The sequence below is a fragment of the Ostrea edulis genome, chromosome 6, assembly GCF_947568905.1.
Source record: "Ostrea edulis chromosome 6, xbOstEdul1.1, whole genome shotgun sequence".
Lineage (NCBI taxonomy): Eukaryota > Metazoa > Mollusca > Bivalvia > Ostreida > Ostreidae > Ostrea > Ostrea edulis.
The window spans coordinates 21,320,648-21,341,936 of record NC_079169.1 but is presented as its reverse complement, the minus strand read 5'-3'; the positions used below and the strand labels follow the sequence as shown (position 1 = coordinate 21,341,936).

General features: G+C 35.4%; 1 protein-coding gene and 2 long non-coding RNA genes across 3 annotated transcripts; 1 reads left to right on the top strand and 2 right to left on the bottom strand.

Moving 5' to 3' along the window:
• Window positions 1-239: 239 nt before the first annotated feature.
• On the bottom strand, window positions 240-1,674 carry LOC125683038 (uncharacterized). Its single transcript, XM_056142075.1, has 3 exons — window positions 1,521-1,674; window positions 1,089-1,436; window positions 240-791 (listed from the first exon to the last, which is right to left on the bottom strand). Exons 1-3 carry the CDS (start codon window positions 1,537-1,539, stop codon window positions 277-279), a joined length of 882 nt encoding a protein of 293 aa, XP_055998050.1. The 5' UTR covers window positions 1,540-1,674; the 3' UTR covers window positions 240-276.
• Window positions 1,675-17,148: 15,474 nt separating this feature from the next.
• On the top strand, window positions 17,149-19,645 carry LOC130047358 (uncharacterized). The gene is made up of 3 exons (XR_008796253.1): window positions 17,149-17,767; window positions 18,513-18,616; window positions 19,037-19,645. It is a non-coding gene; the product is annotated as an uncharacterized LOC130047358 (long non-coding RNA).
• Window positions 19,265-21,246, bottom strand: LOC125660894 (uncharacterized). Its single transcript, XR_008796251.1, has 2 exons — window positions 21,089-21,246; window positions 19,265-20,210 (listed from the first exon to the last, which is right to left on the bottom strand). It is a non-coding gene; the product is annotated as an uncharacterized LOC125660894 (long non-coding RNA).
• Between the last annotated feature and the right edge of the window lie 43 nt (window positions 21,247-21,289).

Here is a 21,289-nt window from a genome sequence, read left to right as displayed (position 1 = left end):
TGTGTATTTCTCAATACCATGTACATAATCAGGCAAGCTATCATTGTGAACTCTGCGAAATTTTAATAGTTTTTACAGAGAACTAGGCCAGACCAAATCATTTTTAGCATATTGTAAATGGTTGAACATGATCATGCTATGTTGCCACTCAACACTATTCCCTAAGAGTTCTGTCCAAAACAGAACATTCAAAGTCTCCTTTCTATAATTTATACATACCAATAAAGGAATATTTCACAAACGTTTAGTGTTTTATTAACAAAATTGCATTATTAATTAATGCAGCTCCTGATTAGGACTATGGCGGGCTTGCATTGCTTTGATCAGAGTTTGTGATTCTCCAGGAAACCTGAATTTTGAATAGGGTGTAAAACACGGAGGAACTGTCAGATTCATTCCTGTGTTTGTAAAGAGAACGCAGAAAAATCGTTTGTTCGAACAGCAGCTGTCAACTAGTTCGGCTCGAGCTAAATTATAAATATACACTGTTCCCTTAGAGTGGTCACTCTCTTCTGCGACAGCTTGGGGTTCCTCCAGATTTTTAATTAGTCCAATATAAGCTGGAGAAACGCAAAATAAGACACAGGCAGCGCGCCGAAAGTTTTGGTCTCGCCACTGGTTAACATTCAACTCGCCACTTTCTTGTAACGCCCTGTAACTGTCGCACTTAACGGTAAATCCTGCTCCATTGCACAAAAGACATAACTCTACAACTTCGTTTTCGTGCCTCTTGCTTGATTCTGCAAATGTTACATAAACAATTGGACGATTTGCCTGTGCCCGACACGTGCCTGAAACGACAACATAAAATACTTGTATGAGAAATATAAGAAGAGTTTTGATTTAATTGTTCCTTATGCATCATCCATTGGTACCTTTAGTTGCTACTCAACTATAATTATTGTGCAAACTTTTAACTGTAGAGTTTGTTTCTTTGTATTGTACTCAGTATATGTCCTCAGGGGCCTGATGTTTGACAATGAACCAACTGTATTGTATTTGTATTCTAAAATTATGATGTATTTGTAACGAGAATTGTTTTAATGAAACCATTATAGTAAACTTGCTTGATAAAGACCGGTACTTACAGTGTGGTATTAAAGGAGGGCAACTTTGTGATATGACGCTTTCTCCCTCATCAAGAGAAGACATCTGCGGTATCCGTCCAGTACTGGCTGAAAGCTGCTTCTGTTTTACAGTATATTCCTGTTTAGATTGGGGACCATTCAGAGTTAAAAGTGAATCTGGAAGAGATGGCCACTTAGTGGGCAGTAGTGACGATTTGACGTAGTCAGATTGCGTGCTGTAAAGAACTGACGTTTGGTGAAATGAATCGTTTTTACACTCAGCCGATGGTAGTTCACAACCCGAACAACTTGATGAATTTTCTACATGATTCGAATAACTTTGACAGTCTGCACATCGACATGTATTATCTGAAATTAGATTGACAACGTTTAATTCATGCATTGGAAAGAAATAGAACAATTATTACCATTTCAAAATTAGCGCATCCCTACCATAAGTTGTCGTTGACATTCTCTCCCGATCACGAATTAATTCTTAGAACTTGTGTTGACAAACACGCGGGTGTAACCACTTGTGTACTGGATAACAACAGAACAAGTTTTTGTCTGACCCCATTTATGTTATGGGTCACCGCTACCCGGTCTCGTTTTGGCATATGTAGTACATTTTGACCTAGGTGTTTTAAACCGAATCATTTTTCAAAACACGATCAATGGAATGGAATTTAATGTGAATGCTAAAGCACAAGGTTCAAGATTTTTTTAAAAAATGGTAGTGAACTTCATTAAAACGATTTTCTCTCTATTACTTGGCCTTATTTAAACGATAAAATGCTTTCTTTGGTGTGTTAAACGGGATATTGAACGTCACAAACATTGTATTTGGGATTATTTTTTAGGTTGAAAACATTGCCAAAAAAAAAAATGCCTAACCCATGCCGCAAACATTGTAGAAAAAATGCATAACCCGCGTTTATATGCGTTTTTTCCCCCTCTTTTTCCTGCAATGTTTGAGACCGTCATCCGATTTTAACAAACTATAGAAATACATTTATTACTTGTGGTTTTTCTGTATCTGTTTTAAATACACATGTAACTAGATGCTGTCATAAGACTGTAATACCCACACGCCAGTGTTTACCTTTAAGGTAGGTCAGGGCACCTAAATTTTATCTAATGGCTCATTAAAACATATCTTATCGAGTATGATTTCACCATCGAGAAAGTGATACAAGCTCTGATGTATTTTATATGAATTTGTTGTGATTTTTCCAGAATGATACATAGTTTGGATCAAATCTAAAATCTAATATCTGAAATTTGATCATTTCATCTCAATTTCTTTTTAAAATATATTTATCTAATATTTCTTTTTTTCTAACTGACAGTGCATACAAATAGCGACCCAAATGTAGCGAGGAAAGCGAGTATGAAATCTGCATTTGCGAGTAAATAATGTTTACATGGGATCGCTGTCTAAACACTATTTCGTAATGCCATTTCTTTAAACAACTGTAATTAGCGTTAGATATGCCTAAATTATGATACGATTACGTATCATTGACAACTAGGCCTATTATCACGGGTGCATTTCGGGGGAAAAATATCAAATTTATAGTGAAAATCATAATACTTTTAAATTATTTTATTCAAGCAATTTAATTAATCATTATTTTTTTTAAATCTACACGTTGTTACTTAGGAAGTGGGAGCGCGGCGTGCTGTTGTTGTTACGCACGCGTTCCTAAAAAAAAGATGAAAGCATTAATAATTCAATTCAAAGCTGGGAAATATCATATCTTATTATTTATAATTGAAAGTTCATTTATCTTTTATCTTTAAATTTCTTTTTTAAAACTACCAGTTGGTGGAAACTGCGAGCACAAGTTCCGCCTATATGTTGTTACAAGGTGAAGGTCAGTTGATGCGAGTGTGTGGGCAAGACTAAAGGCCGGAATGGGGCCGGAATGGATGTAGTGGTACTAAAAAAATACCTATATCTCCGCTAATACTCATAATATTTTTATTTGGTATAAAATTCCATAATCTATGGGGCAACACCTTTCAGAATTTGATAAGATACTAACATTTTATTATTGATAAGACTATAAAAATTCTGCCGGAATGAACGAAGGTTGTAAAATGTGTGTTCCCAGTGTAGTCAGTGCCACATATTTCTTTATATCTCCTAAAATATCTAATATTTTCTTATTCAGTAAACTTTCCTACAATCCATGGGGCAAATACTTTCAAACATAACAAATTCATGGCATTATTCTAATACATGAAAATCCTGCCAGAATGAGGTAAATGTGGTGAAAAAATGGAGGCGTTGTGAAGGGGTATGTATTGTATAATCTGTAATATCTCGTAAAACAATTTATATTATCTTATTCGGATAAATTTCCCGAAATCTACGGGGCAAGACCTTTTCAAATATATATGGTTTTTAGCATTTTGTTAATGGTAAGTATAAGAAAATCGTGCCGAACGGATAAAAATAGGCACATTTTCATGTCGAAATCGAAGAGTCGGTATTCAGCAACAAGTGTTGACCTACATGTAATTACGAGGTGTGAAATTCATAACCGTGAAATGGACTTGCTCTTCTGTAATTAAAACAATGATAAAATTGCAATAAAAAAAACTCGACATAGTATTTAAATTTTATTTTTATTCACGATAATGTTCAGTACACAACCATTCATTACAATTTGGTGAAACATTTGCACACTTTGAATGCTTCCAAACATTACAACATTTTCTCCCCACTTTAAAATCACACCCTACCCTTGCATCCATCCAATCGGGAAAACCACATGGACAACAACATTGAATTTTTAATAATTTTATGTTTTAAAGTGTCATTAGAAACAAAATTAGTATTTTGTGGAAATTTGGTAAAATGACCGTTTTCTATACACTGAATTAAATGTTCCCTCATACACTCGGTTTTGAAATATGTTTTGCTCTCAAAAAATTCTCATTATAACAAAATTCCACTAAATTTGCAATGGAAAATAAATCACAATCGTTACCATTTTCTTGTTGTTTAATATCTAAATTTTTTTTATAGGAATAGACGTTTTAGCCCTCCCGTAAATTAGTGACATAATCTATAATCTCACCAGGTTCTAACAATTTCTTTGGGATTACAATCTCATCTTTTGGTATCTGTATACAAGAAAAAATATCTAATAATATGTACTGACCAATACCCGCCATTCCACATTGAATATTGTAAAAATATCTGTACTACAATACTTGTAAACTTAGCGCCAGGGCATCTACTGGAAGTTCTTTACCATTTACATGTAATTTCAAAACATTGTTTAGACTTTCAGATGCATTGTTAGTGATTATCCACGTTATCCTCATCACTCTGCAATACCTGAACTAAACCCTGTACATACACTGATATTTCATTCACTGCTTCTGTGCAATGAAAACTGCACAATGATATTTAATTCCCCTTGGGTATATTCTAATTCACTTTGAAGATTTAATTATTCCGTTAATCTCCATTATCCGGAAGCCGTCTTCTCATTAGACATATTGCATTTTTCACACCTATCGTCATATCAATTATTACTTTAAAAACATTGACTCGATCGCCGATTTGGGCATGAAATTTTGACGATCTCCGCTCGTTCCGACGGGGTTTTCACATACTAAACATGCACAGAATTCCAAAAACTTCACATGTTTTAAAAGATCTTGCCTTGCAGATTGTGGGAAAGTTATCCGAATAATTCACCATGCAACATTTTTGAGATACATGATTTTATAAAACCAACGACTTCCATATGAGCTCTCCATTTTCTCCCCATATTTTCTCATTTCGGCAGGATTTTCAAACACTTTCCAGCAAATAAATGCAACTCTTTTTATATTTTCTAAATGGTCTTGTCCTATGCTTTATGGGAAATTTTACCGAATAAAAAATATCAACTATAACAGAATTTATAGTAAAATATTTGATACCCATTCTTGTATTACGGAACCAATTGTTTCGATCACTGCTCATTCCGGCAGGGATATTGAAGAACTATTATTTGTCATCTTAGATTTTAAAATTGTTATATATACTCTGAAAGGTGTTGCCCCGTAGATTATGGGATTTTTTTATCGAATAAAAATATAATGAATATTAGCGGAGATATAGGTAACTTTCTTGAGTACCACTACCTCCATTCCCGCCCCATTCCGGCCTTCAGACCTGCCCCTATTGAATTTGAGAGCAGAACGGAAAGCATATGCTGTAGGCCTATATGCAACAGTGCGTAGCTTCGATAGAACCATTTTCTTGCAGTTTATCTACGTATTTGTCCAAGTGCTTGTTTGAAAAAGTACAGGGACAAATTCTACTGATTTTTTTTTATGGCAAAGTCGTTGTGCCGACAAAAAATATTCACGTCTTGTCCATCATACCTTCCTTCGAAAATTAAAAAAACACAGTCCAAATCCTCTCTACTGACAGCAAATGTACCCTTAAACGGTACAAAACACCCTAATGCAGTGTTATTTACAAGCCGTTAATGTGATGATTGGTTGGGGTTTTTTGTCAATTAAATCTACTCTGTTTATGAAATGGCTAATTGTTTTCAAATCTCGCTCGAGGTCGCATATGACGACACAGATAATGGCGCGTAAAATATCGAAGAAAATATGCATATCGCAAGATTTGAATTTCATCGCTTTCAAACTCAAAAAATACACAGACTGTTTCAATTAAAACACATCTAAAGTAATTTTAGGCATGAAATGAATTAATTTTGCCGAAAAAATCAAAAAAGTTTAGAAACATGCGATGTGTCATTAAATAAAATGTCAGTGTAATGAGTCACCTTAAATATATCCCCGTCGTACTTGTGTAACTACATGTAGCTGCAATAATGTTCGCCTTTCCGATTTTTTTTTTATTCTGGGAAAGGGCTACAACTCCTTAGGATCTCCGTAATGGTGCAAATGCGGGAATGATTCACTCCCGCAACATTTTCGATCATTCTAAACATTTGGTGACTCTCCTTGCGTAAATAAAATGATATTCTCTTTCTTAGTCAATATATAAATTTACGACCTGCAACTTACGATTTGTGAGGCTATATTCAACCGTTTTCAACAATTTCGATATATTCCAATTTCTCAATAATTATTCATATTTGTGCGCCATGTTTGATGTACTGAATTTTCCATTGAGATTGTCAAGTTATCTATAGATGCCATATCTAAGGTAGCATTTACATCAACAGACAAGTACGGAGGAAAAAGCTATTTCGCCGGTATTAAAAAGGTTTAGATTTAATATCAAGTTAAAAAACGAACAACAGAGTGTAAATTCTTTCTGCAACCATATGATTTTCCTTTCTTTGTCGGAGTGGCTCGAGTAACTACATTTTCGCGCAGATTGTCAATGTTTAGGTTTTTTAGTAGATCCACTTACGAGATCTTGCGATAACAAGCATGGCGGAGCAGACGAAGAATTTTGCATGCTGTACATGATGTTTACTGAAAAACACCTTTACTAGACATACCCAAGCACAACGTTGGTACTCCTTTTGATGTAAACAACATTTGGGACTAATACACGGAGTTTATTATCGGTTATTCATAAAATCATTTTGCACCATTACGGGGATCCTATGGAATTGTATGTAGCCCTATACTGAAAACGTCAGAATAAAAAAAAATGGAATAGGGCTACATTAATATTGCAGCTATTGTGTAACTAGCACAGAAGCTACAATAGTCACATGTATTTTATGATTTACTTGAATATACAAGATCAAATTTAGCAAGTAATGGTCAGGTGAGAATATGACCTCTAGAATAGCACTGCTACATTGCCAGTATCATATATTGATTTCAACATATTTTATTGTCGGGTGTTATAAAAACGTGAAACACTCTCTCCTATATGGCAATTGATGACACAAAATAAATGTTCAAGAAATTCAACACAATGGTCAAAAGATGATTTGCTTACATGAAACAATTATATTATAAATCATATCAGTAGCTTTGCATGTATAAAAATATGATTTGATTTACATATGCATGTAGTACATAAAATGTTACTGCAATAGGATATAATTGTATATTCTTAATGTACTTATCACGGTGTATTGATTATTCCGTAAGCGCCCCAGGGTCACCTACATCCTCACCCCATTCTATGATTGCTTAAATATTTCCAAAACAGATGGTATCTTCAACCCCCATACCATGAATATTTTTGCTGCATATGTCAAGATGCATTGAGTATTCTGTTGAGTAAGTGCCTTGGGGACATCCCAAACCCTATTTCATGATTGTTGAAAAATATCTAAAACATATTGAAGTCTTGACCCCCTAAATCATTCATATTCCTGCGGCACATATCAAGATGCGTTGAGTATTCTGATGCGCAATTAAAGCAAATATTTCCTAGTTACATATGACACAATGCACTGAGCACCAGGCATTTGGTCGTTATTTTTCAACTCCATTTGCCCCTCAATGTGAAAAAGAAAATTCCGAAAATGTATTGGACACAACCTATCATATTCCAAAAAAGATGATTGTAAGAATGAGATATGAGATCTAGAACCAGGTTTTTTCTATAGAAAAACAGAAAACCCCTAAATTTTTTTTACATACAATCATCTGTGTGCTGTGAGGTGTTTTTTTTTTTAAATCTTCATTTCATTTTTTTGTTTAATTTGTCTTTGGTAGTGTTTTGACGATGTCTGTTAGAAAATATGCATATATCGTCAATCTAATAAGGATAGGAGATTTGACGAGAAAACCCAGCCATATGTATAAAAACCCAGCCATATGTATAAAAACTTTGTATAAAAACCCAGCCATATGTATAAAAACCCAGCCATAATTATGTATACAATTTCGAATATATTCAATTTTCAAATTCGAGGGAACAGTCACTTACACGTGATCGCATTTAGAAGCCATTCCTTAAGCGAAAAGAAATGCATTACTGTCTTGAATTCCTAGAGATGAATAAATACAGCGTTGCATAACGAACAAGAAAGTCATTCTGTCAGAAAGGGTCCCGTCGAGAACCAGATTTATATATTACATGTACCAGTGCTTAACCAAGCTGAACCCAGGAGGGCCCGGTGGATCTGTGTCCCCCTCATATTTCCTGACAATGTTCAGTTTCCGTTATCTTTACATGGAAAGATATTTTCACCAAGTATATTGACTTATTGTCCCCTTTCCTGTTAGTAGTATTGAATGGTAAGAATGTAAATGGAACTGATGTAATGAACCCATGTAGTGAAGGGCAACCCACCACCCCCACCTCAGGATTTAAGATTTTGGATTTTAGGCAAAATATCATATTTTAGCTTTTATTTGGTTTGCTTTTGAAGAATTTTATACAATTGTGAAGTCCATTTCTGCTATGGCTGAAGGTTTGCTGCAACCTTGACCTTTTACCCTATGACTTCAAAATCTATGTAGATAAGAATCTTTTTAATGATAATTTACATTGTAATAGAATACAAAAGCTTTATGTTGAAAACTATTCAAGTACAATCAGATGGAAGGAAAGAATAAAATTTGTAGAAGTTTCTATTCAGCTGTCTTTGTATATGAAATATAAAAGGTCTATAGTTGAAACATCGTGAGTTACCCACGTGTGGTTCTAATCGACTCCCTCCATGAGAGAGCGTGTGAAGACCCAGAACCGTGGTTTGCTACCATATACATGTACATGTAGTTGAAAATATCTCAACTTATCGTGCCACAATGAAAGCATAGTAGTTACAAATTGAACGACTGTTGTAACCTTGACCTTATGATCGTAAATTGTACAGGTGTCTTCCTTTGATTGTTAAATCGTGTTTAAATTTGAAATTGTAACGATGAAAACTGAGTTACAGCGTCACGATATTATCATATCCAATTTCGCCCCATAACTGACTTGAACTTCGTAAAAGCTCATATAACAAGTTTGGGGAAGAAGTATTTTTAAGTCAGCTATGGCGCAAAGCGTGATATGCAAATACTTGCTTAGTACCAGTTAACCTCGGGATCTTTGTGTTCTCAGGCTGAACGGAGTAGCCCATTTCGTTCACCCTGTACAAATGAAAGGACAGAGACAAAGTTCTGTTCAGCTACTCTTTTATTAAAGAAACATTTCATCATCATAATCATTGATTACAATCCATAATACACAGTATACAATAATAATTACAAACATTATTATAAGCATTCACACAAAAATTAACGAAGCCATCTAAAGAAGTAAAAAGTTATTTCAGAAATGCGCAATTATACTTAATATCTTACCTGTACAAATGAAAGGGCAGAGACAAAGTTCTGTTCAGCTACTGAAGAACTCTGCCTCTGTTCCTCGCATTTATACCCCCGTACATCCTTCAACATTCCTGACCATATTTGTCATATCTTAAAAATCAGCACTATTGACATTGGCTTTTAATTCAAACTCAAAGCCAACACAATTATTTCCTTGAAAAATCTATAATCTAGCGTTGCATACTCAACATCACTTCTATGTTTTTGCATAATCTTTAATTTCTTGTTTCTCGTAAATGATATACATGTATACAAATGCTTGACCTCTGGTGACTTATTTGTTATACTCCGATTGGTTATTTATAATTATACGTTTCCTGTGGCAAAAATCTCTTTCACCCTCATGACCTTGCAAACTAGCTATAAACAATCTCACGGTGAAGAGTTCGTACACTCTTGTTCAGCATCGTACTGTTGTTTTGTTTCCCATTATTTTGCCAATGTCCATTCATTCATTATCCTTCTTCCATAATTCAGAATTCTATCATCTGTTTATACATTGCAAATTTCGTTATGATAATATACATGTATGTACACACAGACATACGATATATATATATATATATACATAGCGATACAAAAAACCCTGATTTTACTGTTGTCTTTCTCTCAATGTAAAGTATTTCGGTACAAAATTTGAAAACGTTTCGTTGAAAATTGAGTTATCGCATCACAACAAAAAACAACGTGATTACTAATAGGCCCCATGTTCTATGCTGGTCCTAATTATAGGATGCATTTGAAACAATCCACTTAAATTTCAAAGTTCTTTAATTCCAAAATACAAGATAATTTTTGGCATTTTTACTTTTGCTTTCTCAATTGATCAAATAATTCATCTTTTTCCTTTGGGAACCGGTAATATGGAGAAGATGCCAGAAAGCAGGGGAGATGGCATTCCGACGCTTTAGTCTTTGTAAAAAGTAAAGGTATCATGCGACACTTTTCATTTCCATTTTTCTTAAACTCTGCCCTTCCTATGTTGTTTATGTAAAGCATTCCCTTTTCATTTTCGCATATTTCAGCATGAGGACATCTTTCCCCTGCACGTATTGTGTCCGAATATTCAAGTGAAACACAGAAGAGTATCCATTCGGCTCTGGAATAGTTATTGTCCCGCCATTGATAAATGTTTAATTCTCCCGCTTTTCTGAGAGCGTCATAATTATCGCATTTTACAGAAAACCCCAGAGAATCTCGGAGTTCTTGACAAAGCTTTTTAATTTCGCGAGTATGTCTCTTGCTCTTGCACGAAAAGGTCAAATAAATGATTGGTTTCCTTTTGCCTGTAATGATATAAATGCATGATAAACAAAATATGCTTTGACTAGTTAAAATGTGCATTATATCAAACAAACTTACTAGTATGCATACATACCATCTTTAATACTAGTACAGTTTGGATTCAATGAACTATGAAATGAAGCCCCATCCGGACTGTGTCGAGTGTTAAAATCAAAATCAGACCGATTCAGTCTATCTTCCTCTACACTGGGGGGACTGCCACTTTGCTGGAGTTCACGGATCACGTCAGTGCTAACAGTGCTGGACACAGAGGAATGGAATTGTAGACATTCTTTACAGAAACATCTGGATTCTGTTGCTGTCTCTGTCAGTATACACGAATCTGTAAAATAACAAAACATCCTACAAAATACATGTAGAAAAAGAAGAATATAATCAAAACACAAGATTCACTAAATATTTTTGGTAGATAGCATTTGATATATCTGTCATATCTTATAATATACTATTCAGATAGTGGTATAGGCTGAATAAATTTTCGTTTCCTGCTATATATATAATGTACAATAATTACGGTTCATTTGGGAGTTACGTTGGAGAATAAAGAAATAGTGGGGAAAATGGTCATCTACATGTAAAAATAACATGAAACTTAAATGCATGCATCCTAATCATGTTCCAGTGGTAACCAGAGTCCCAAAATTTACAACAATCTGTAGGAAAACATGCCAGTTTACATGCAATCTGTTCAAATAATAAGACAATATGGTCCCAAACACAAAAATTTGATACTGCCTTTTAATACTAATTTTAAAACTACTCGTGATTTGTCATCTTATCCTTACCAAACCAATCTAAGCCAGTAGTTACGCAACTATTTAAAATTCTAATGCATCCCGTGAGGATCAGGGTTATAGTAGGTCCTTAGTATCCCATGCTTGTCGTAAAAGGCAACTACGTGGGGCGGTCCTTTGAATGAGGCCTCAAAAATCAAGGCCCCATGTCACAGCAGGTGTGGCACGAAAAAGACCCCTCCCCTGCTTATTGGCCATAAGCGCTTAAAACATTGGTCTAAATTTTGCAGTCATTTGCCAGCAATGGTAACGTCTCCATATGAGTGAAAAATTCTCGAGAGAGACGTTAAACAAAATACAATCCATCATCTAACGCTGTTAGAATGTAGAGTTACACAGTGAGTATAAGCTCCTCTGGAATTCTGTGATCATGTTGAGCTGTGCCTGTGGCGGTATTGATTCTCCAACAACACAGAGGATTGCATTTATCTTATCTTTTCTTTATAAAGTTATGCACACTATTGCGAACACTCTACATGATGGAGATAAAGATATGCCCAGTTGGTTGTTAAGATTAACTGACTTCTCTGACTTAGCCATTAATTGAAACATCACACATGGAAAGTTTAGGTAGCATTATTGTCATCGAAAGCTTTACAATAAGTCGTCAATCAATTATGCAACCACAGACTAATAACATGATTAATAACCCTGAAACTTTAGTTTATGAGTATTACTAACTGAGACATTATTATGACATGTATTGGTAAAACACATGTTCATGAGAGATGAACTTTACAGCAGGGTTTTAAATTCTTGTCCTGGGTAAGACCCAAGGGAACAAAGTCCTAAGACTACATGAGAGTTTAATCATAACAATTACTATAATTTACTTATAGGTACAAAACATTGCTTAAGCCTACCTTCTGGTCTGCAATTCATGTTTCCGCTGACTGAATATATATCTCAGTTACTTGATACTAGTCTATTTTGAAATCCACCTCATACCAGAATCAGTTGTTTACAGCATGCTGAAATAGTTGAATGCATGCCAATAGAGTTTTGTGAATGAAGTTAAAGGTCCCATTATTTCCATTTCAAAACAAATCCTGGGAACAGTAGCTAGGCAATTATGTATGTGTTTCAGCTCGACGTTTCAAAAATAGAATTGTATTTTTATCTCTTTTTTCTTAAACGGTTTATCCTTGCATTTCTTAGTCTTAAACTGTTTTGTAAGGGCATGCGTTCTACACAAAAGACGACGTCAGTTGTCTGTGCACGCCGGTTGTCGGAAGATCACATCAAACTATTGAACTATACGTCTTTGTAGCTGTAGGGTGCTGATTAAGATAATATACATGGCCCTATTTTCACTTAAATTCAATTTTGCAGTCCACTCAAATCCATAAAATTAGAATTGCAAAGACATAAATCTAACTATAGGATTTATAGAAAACTATTGAACTATACGTTTCTGTAGCTGTAGGGTGCTGATTAAGATAATATACATACATGTAAATACGGTCTCAGGATATACCAGAAGTGGGATCATGTGTCTAGGAGGAGTAAGTATCCTCTGATGACCGGTCACACCCGATGTGAGCCCTATATCTTGATAAGATAAACGGTGTGATCCGTAGTCAAACTCAGTGTGTAAGGAAGAGTCTAACAATCGGTATGAAACACATCAGACAGCATTTGACCAAATGACAAGGTGCATAGGCAAACTAGATCGTTATAACATCCAGAGAATATACGAAATGTGGACTTTAAACCAAATTGTTGAAACCCCTGTAACATCAACGGGTTTGTCAGTAGTATGGCTCGATTTAAAACTGATCATACGCTGGACAAGCTCTTGCGTATCGAATCAATTGAGAGACATAAACACCATATGCAAGTGATGATGGCATATTGCTATACATATATATGGGAAGTTGACGATGGAGAAGCTGAAATCATCCCGTTTGTACGGTTTGTCGTTAGTTTGCCGTTAACATCCATGTTCAATAAAATATCTGTACGAGGCTGATGTGGAAAACTCTTTGGTGTCTTTTATTTCGAATCTACGGGGATATATCTAGTCGACATATCAATGAAAATAACTATTGTTAATAGATGAAACATCGATATATCTTTATGTCGAGTTAAAGGCCACAGCAAGATATTTTTTCTTCACATGTAGTAGCTTTTGAAGAAATTCTGCCTCGTAAGAATGTAAAAAGAGTTAAGCTTATAAAGGAGCACAGTTCATGCCCATGAGAATTCCAACCTACCTTAAAACGGAGGTCACGACAGGCGTTGATGCTATAAATTACCCTTACTCCTATGACTGTATGCCCTAAGTATAAATCTAAATGTGGTGCTTCACCTACGACTGGTGACGTCTCAATAAGAGGGGAAATTTCTCGACGGGATGTAAAACAAATAACAAACTAATATGAGACACATGTACTGTACTCTAACAGACTACTATAAACACATGTACTGTTCTGTAACAGTACTTGCACTGTATTATAAATACATTATATATATATATATATAATGATTTCTTATGCATTGTATCAATGAGTGTGCTTGTTTGTTTGTTTGTTTTACTGTTTTCCGCCATACTCAACAATTTTTCAGTTATCTGGTAGAGCCCAGTTTTTATTGATGGAAGAGAGAAGCCAGATACAATGTACCTGGGAAGAGACCACCGACCTTCCGAAAGTAAACTGGGAAACTTTCTCACTTACCGGCGTGAGCAGGATTCGAACCCGCGCCGACCAGTGGTGAGAGGCCGTGTGATTTTCAGCGCGATGCTCTAACCACTCGGACACGGAGGCCCCTGAGTGTGATTGTATACACAATAAAAATATTTCGCACGTTCTCAGATAAATATGGTTATTGGAATAAAAATGCCACTTCTGACAGATATATTTGATAATGTACTAAATATTTAGGATTACCTGGAGCATAGTGCTACTCATTAATGCAAACGTATCATGGTATATCTTTAATAATCTATGCTGCTGTAATCATTGCATTGATACATATATTAAGATATGCTATGACTAAATATTGGGTAGTATTAATTATGGTCTACCTTATTGCGTAAATATGTTCTGTACGATGAGTAGACCATCACCCACAGTGTTAAATACGCTTCTCTCAAATGATAGATTAAATATTGACATCTATAATTCATGGGAGCATTGGTTTTCAACAGGAGTTGTTAATTTCTTCTCGTAAAACAACTTCCCATAGGAGATAAAATCCATGAAGGAAATATTAAAACCCTTTGGGCAATAAAACATCCTGGCATACCTTAAACCAAAAACGTATTCAAACTTTGGGTAATAATCTACCAATTTGGCAAATATGCATTTTCTGTGCTATTCTTTGCGGTTTTGACTTTGTATTCCTTGAAGTTTAAAAATCATCGTGAGCAGAGATCTACTCACTGGTCTATCGGAGAACATGGACGGGAAAGAGAAAACAGAGAAAAAGAATGAGAAACGAGTAGATCGCAGCGGAAAATCTCTAGAGAAAAGGTTGGTACAGAGTCAATTGACGATAGATTCGGTACCATCATCTATGAGAACTTTAAGAAGTACAAATGTCTCGGACAAAAGGCCACAACAACGGACTAGTAGTTCCGACGCAGAAACCATGACTCCCATGTCTCCAGGTGCCGACATATCGGGTGCGTTAAAAAGAATTCATGAAAGCCTAACAGAGATAAGGGAATCTATTGTAAAGAAAGACGATATCAAAAGCATAGTTGCAGTGATTATGTCAGAAATGGAGGGAATAAAAAAAGAAATCATCTCGGACGTTAAAGAGACACTAACAAAAGAAGTCATTGAAAGCGTGAAAGCTCAGGTGAAAGACGAATTTGAAAGCAGAGTCGACCAAAAAGTAAAAACTTTGTGTCGAAAACTAAAGAAATTGAAGATTGGGTGAATATGGACTTAATAAACATAAGAGAGAAGTTTCAAGAACACCTTAAAGAATTAAGATCATTACAGAGCACGATGAAAAAATATCGATCCCTGACGGAATCAGCGTTGACCCTCGCTAATCACAACCAGCAGTATTTTCAGAAAAACAATATAAAATTTCTAGGGTGGAAGGAGAAACCACAAGAAAACCTTCGAGAAGAACTGTGCGTCATAATGAAGGAAGGAGCGAATGTGACCATCGACCCCGCTGCATAGCGGGGTTAAGGTGTCCCGAGTAAAATAACAAGTAATAACAGCATATTCATATATAAGTAAAATTCTTTCAAGCGTCGCATATTTTTAGTAAAAATTGTTTGTCAATACATTAACAAACATCGTATCACGTGGGGAAATCCTTTGCTTACCTATTACGTCGTCATACAAGTGACGTAGAGCTATTTTTATCCGCTAGACTTTTAGTTGTTTATCACCTCGTTACAGGTGAAAGATGCACTCAAATCATTTGCAGCTTGGGCTTGATATGTCGACATTTAAAGAGTGATACGGATCGGTACAATATTCTCTCAAATATAGCAATTTCCATAATATCGACTCAAATATTGGGCATTTTCCACATTCACATCCAAATCGTATCTAAACGAGGCAAAATATTGTACCTTCCGTATCAAAATCCTAAATCTGCAACTAGTTACCTTTCTGAATATGCCTAGGTCGAAATAAAATATCGTCATCTTTCACCTGTAATGAGTCGATATGTATATGCGTTGGTTTTCTTTATTCCAAATGACTATACACATCGGGGGCGATATCAAGGTCACAAAGTGATGTAAAGAGTACTTTACAGTCTTTCGTGTACATATTATATATGAATATATGAGACAGCATTTCGCAAATTCTTTGGTCGTTATAACGATCTAGTTCGTCAATACAACCTCGCATTGGGTCAAATGCTGTCTGACGTGTTTCATACCGATTGTTAAGCCGTTCTTGGCACACTGATTTTGACTGCGGATAACTCCTTTTACCTGATCAGGATATGGGGCTCATGGCGGGTGTGACCGGTCAACAGGGGATGCTTACTCCTCCTAGGCACCTGATCCCACCTCTGGTGTGTCCAGGGGTCCGTGTTTGCCCAACTATCTATTTTGTATTGCTTGTAGGAGTTATGAGATTGATCACTGTTCGTTATCTTCACCTTGCATATTATCGAAGAAATTGCGGGGGGGGGGGGGATCATCTGACAAACAGATTAAAACACATACAGCTTGAACACTAGATAACGGGAATAAATAGCGAGAAAATATTATGACATTTTCCCCGCGATACAACTATAGACCTGTACGTCGTGACGTACTTTTATATTGTGACGTCATATAGTATGAAGTGCACCGAGGTACATTTTATGATGTTTGTTTTAACTTTACTCGGGACACCTTGACCCTGCTGCGTGATATTTTAGCCATTCACAGAATTCCAGGGACGAAAGGAAAAACCAGACCAGTAATTGCAAAATTCAAAAACTCCGAATCAAAAACTACAGTTATTTGAAACAGGTCGAAAGAAGAAGTCAAAAAACGCTTCACGATGTTTGATCATCTAACACAGATGAACTCTCAACTGCTAAGAGATCTCAACAACAACGAGAAAATCCAGAGTGCCTGGTATTATAACGGAAAATTTTTCGGGTTAGACCAGAAAGGTGTTCGACACAAGTTTGATATTATGGACACAGCCTGTTACCCTGTAGAAAGTTAAACAAACTTTAAATTTGGATCGGGTTTGAAATACCATTATCTGATGAGCGACAGGACCGGGATCGGGACGCGGCTGAATTATGGCTTTCCTCATAAATATCAGTGCTGTAAAAAGCAAGGTACGTTACCGCACTGGTACATTACATGACGTCACAATGAAAAATACGTCATGACGAAGGTCATGACGTACATATCTACAGTCCCTGTGAGGTTGGAAATGTCAAAATATTTTTTTTCGTTATTTACCACCGCTTTCAAACAATAAACCGCAATCGTGTAAAAGTTTCTGTCAAATGGGTTATATTAATTCTCTTTGATATTGAAATAGTTTCAATTTCTTCTTAATATAACATAAATACTAAAGTAATATCCGTATTATATTGTGATCTTGATATCGCCCCTAATTTGCACGTATAATGACTTTCACAATAGGGTCGGAAAGTCTCGTCATGTGACTCGCGAGAAATAACGTGAAATCGTACTTCCGGGCAGTTGTCAGGATGGCATTATCAATAATCTACTAGACTCGCTACGTTCAAAACCACATAGAGCTTACTACAAAAAGCGAGAGAGCGATGGATAACAACTGGGTTTAGAAAATGTGTTCTAAATAGAGCTCTGAGTTATTACAGCGGTTGTTCAAGCGTCAATACGAGACATTTTCCAACAAAATACAGGTATGTTGACATTATAGAGTCGTCTGCATCATATGCACTGCACAGTCGTTTGCATCATATACACCCATATCTCAGAGTTTAGTTCAAGATATCGAAAGTCCTCGATCAAAATCTCAGCAATATATTTGCGTAGTTCTGATTAGAATGATTCTTAATTGATGTTGTGGTAACACAACACCCCCCGTATTAATCTGCATCGAGTGAAAACGCTAGAGCACTAGGAAAGAATAAAACTTTTTTCCTGTTGTGTATAACATGGATATATATCCCTATTTTATTCTATGATTTTGAACGTTTTACGGTTTCATTTAGAAATTAATCTAAATTATTTCATAAAGATATTTCTATAAAATGAAAACAGAACTTTTTACTGACACCAATCATATTAGAGACATATGGAAGTCCCACGAGTCAGTTTTGTTTCCACTATGTAGCTGCAGTAATTTATAATATTATAGTATATACATTTGGTATGTAAAACTGCATACAGAAACAGATCCAGAAATTCGTTGGGGGGGGGGGGGCTTTAAACCCGCGACTGGCATCTAAGATTTTTTATTTATTTATCTGAATTTCAGCTGAATTATCTATCTTATGAATTTTGGTTTATCTGAATTTCAGCTGAATTGATAGAACATGTTATATGAAATATTGACAAGTCCAGATAGTCAATTTGCATTTTAGTGTGCATAATCTACATGTTTTGTGTGACAATGACTACAATGTTAATTTGTTAATCTTTTAGATATAAAAGGGCAAACAACATAGCTGGATAAAGCATCCTAAGTCTGCACCTCGTAAAGCTATGACAATGAGAGAAATGTATCCACCTAGGCAATCAGAATATAGGTAACTCACCAGAGCTCTTTATACAATATATGCTCGTCAAGCTATCAATATTAAATGATATTCATTCTGTAATGAATACTTGTATACATGTAAATTCAGGTGATCCCAAAATATAAAGGTTCACCAAAAATGAATGCATCTCCAGACAATATAGAAATTTTAAAAATGTCCTTTACCTGCAACAGCAAAGGATGCCTGTGCAAACATATGGGGATTTTTTACTAGATAAATGCAGATATCATTATAAAGTTTTTCTTTACAAATTCTATCAAACAGCGGTATAAGTAAATAAATTTTATTATGCTATAAGAAAATGTTGAATGTCCAAATAAGAATTATCAAGCATTGGTATTTTAATGAAAAAATATATAGACATAGTGGATGTCAGTCTTTTTGATTTTTTGGAGGTAAAATTTTCAGAGTGCAACCCGGAAGGTGTGCTGCAGCCCAAAGAGAGTCATGGTTATTGGCATCAAGTTCTCCATCAGCTTTACCTCACAGGCACCACTTGTGATTTCATAGTTTGAACACCAATGAACATGGAAGTGATTCTCATCCTTCGAGATGAATTATGGGAATTATACTTGACATACATGATTGAGCCTTTGTGCCTTCTCTGCAATAACCAACTAGACAGACTTGTGAAAATTCAAATGTCTTCCATTAGTTTTATTTTGTTTTTGCTACAAATGATCAGTGTGAAGATGTGCATGAATCACCATTGTAACAATTTCTTTGACTAGCAACCTTAAATAAATGTTCACTTTATCATTTACTTGAATGCATTTAATACAACTTGACAATCCAGAATAATGTGAGTAAGAAGTTGTACATTTATAGTATCTAAGTCCAAAGGTAAGATTTAATTAATTGTGAAATTCATATCAGCTATTTCCTTCAGTAGAGGATTTGCAAATGTACAAGAGTCACACAGAGTTGAAAATCTTAGTGGACAGATATATATGTCTGTATTGTGAAGGTATATGATTTAGAATATGGATGTTTTTAATTAAATTCAATTGCACACTCCACATGAATTTGACTCTTCCTGGTCTTGTAACAGCTGTGCTTCATTCTTACTGAAATGAGATTTTGATGAAAGAAAAGGTGATATGTTCAATTTCACTCCTGATTAAAGTTTATCAAATCCTTTATTAGCAATAATCATATATTATCTGGCTTCAACATCTCCAATACACCTCAGTGATCAATAATGTCACCATCAGAGGTGGATCCAGGATAGAATTCAGAACAATTGTGCTACACAAGTGATAGCCTTTGCTGTGTGACAAATTTTGCACAATGTAGTTGCTGTCAGATAATGACTAGTTATTCATTTTTAAAGTTAAATCCAGTGTTATGTTTGTTGTATCCATTGCGATTCTTTCAGAGGTAAATTCAGCATTGAGCACTCTGGCCTGCTAAATGTAAATCCCTTAGATTTAGGTGCAACTTCATAAGAATCATGGGAAATTGGTCACTGGTATGAACCCTTGTACCGCCCATCCTAGAAGTTGTTAAAATGGGCCCATTCTCTTCATAACAGCCACCAACACATTGATACTTCTGACGGAAATGATGTATATAACAGCATCTGTAACAAGCATAGACATCAAGTGAATATCATTAAAAGTATTGCAGGTGTGGATCAAGATAATTTGCAAAGGAGGGTGGGGGGGGGGGGGCAAGTGTAATTCATATTATCCCCCTAAAAGAGGTATGTGTGTAAATTAAAATTATCATAATTGCAACCCAAATCCCCATATTTGTTACATATGAACTACCAAATGGGGGATGACACCACCACCACCCCCTCTTGTCCCACCACTGCATTATTAAACAGTATTACTGTAAATAAACATCTTCTATCAAAATTTTCATTTTCAAGAAGAATTCAAACACCACAATCTAAATTGAATTAATTTAAGAACTGAATGTATGGGTGAATGTTTACTATTTCTTTGTTGCCACAAAAGGCATAGTGGTTTACAAACACATATGCAGAAATGAAGTACATGTGTATCAAAAACTTTTTCTAGATCCTGTATTATGTTTCTTAATGTAAATATTGTAAAAACATGTTATTTCAGTGATCCCAATCGTCTTTGAAGATTTTTTGTTTCCAAATTGGTACCATTTTCCGTGAGGGTCACAATAAAAACATAAGCAATATCATTATTAATTAAAACATAATGAAAATGAGCCACTGCCCCCCCCCCCCCCCCCCCCCACCGACCCTTTTGCATTCAGTCTGTCTCCTTTATCAAAAGTAACATACTGCATAATTGTGTCATGTAATGTTAGTTCTAACTCATCAAAAACTAAACCCTTCAACTTGACAGCTGTTTATTATCGAAAATATTCAGTAAAATATGTTTTAGATCAATCACCCGGTCGTGGGTAGAGCTCACTGCTTCTGAGTTCTCAATCGGCGATTTAACTGTAAAAATATATGTATTATGACTTGTTTACCTGCATCTATAAATCCACTTCTTCCTCTCTTTGCATAAGTAGGGAATCTATATAGGCTGTAGGTTCATTTTAACGCTGTCATCTGAGCATAACCAAAGCAAAACAAAGTGACATTTTTCGACTGCTGCCCGGAAGTAGTAAATCGAAAGTGAAAGTAAACGAGACTTTCCGACCCTATATGGAATCATTTGCATAAACAGG

What these genes read in the sequence shown, in the direction of transcription:
- LOC125683038 (XM_056142075.1), bottom strand. An exon ending in CCCTCCTTTAATACCACACT is followed by an intron (nt 792 to 1,088) that starts GTAAGTACCGGT and finishes TTGTCGTTTCAG; the next exon opens with GCACGTGTCGGGCACAGGCA.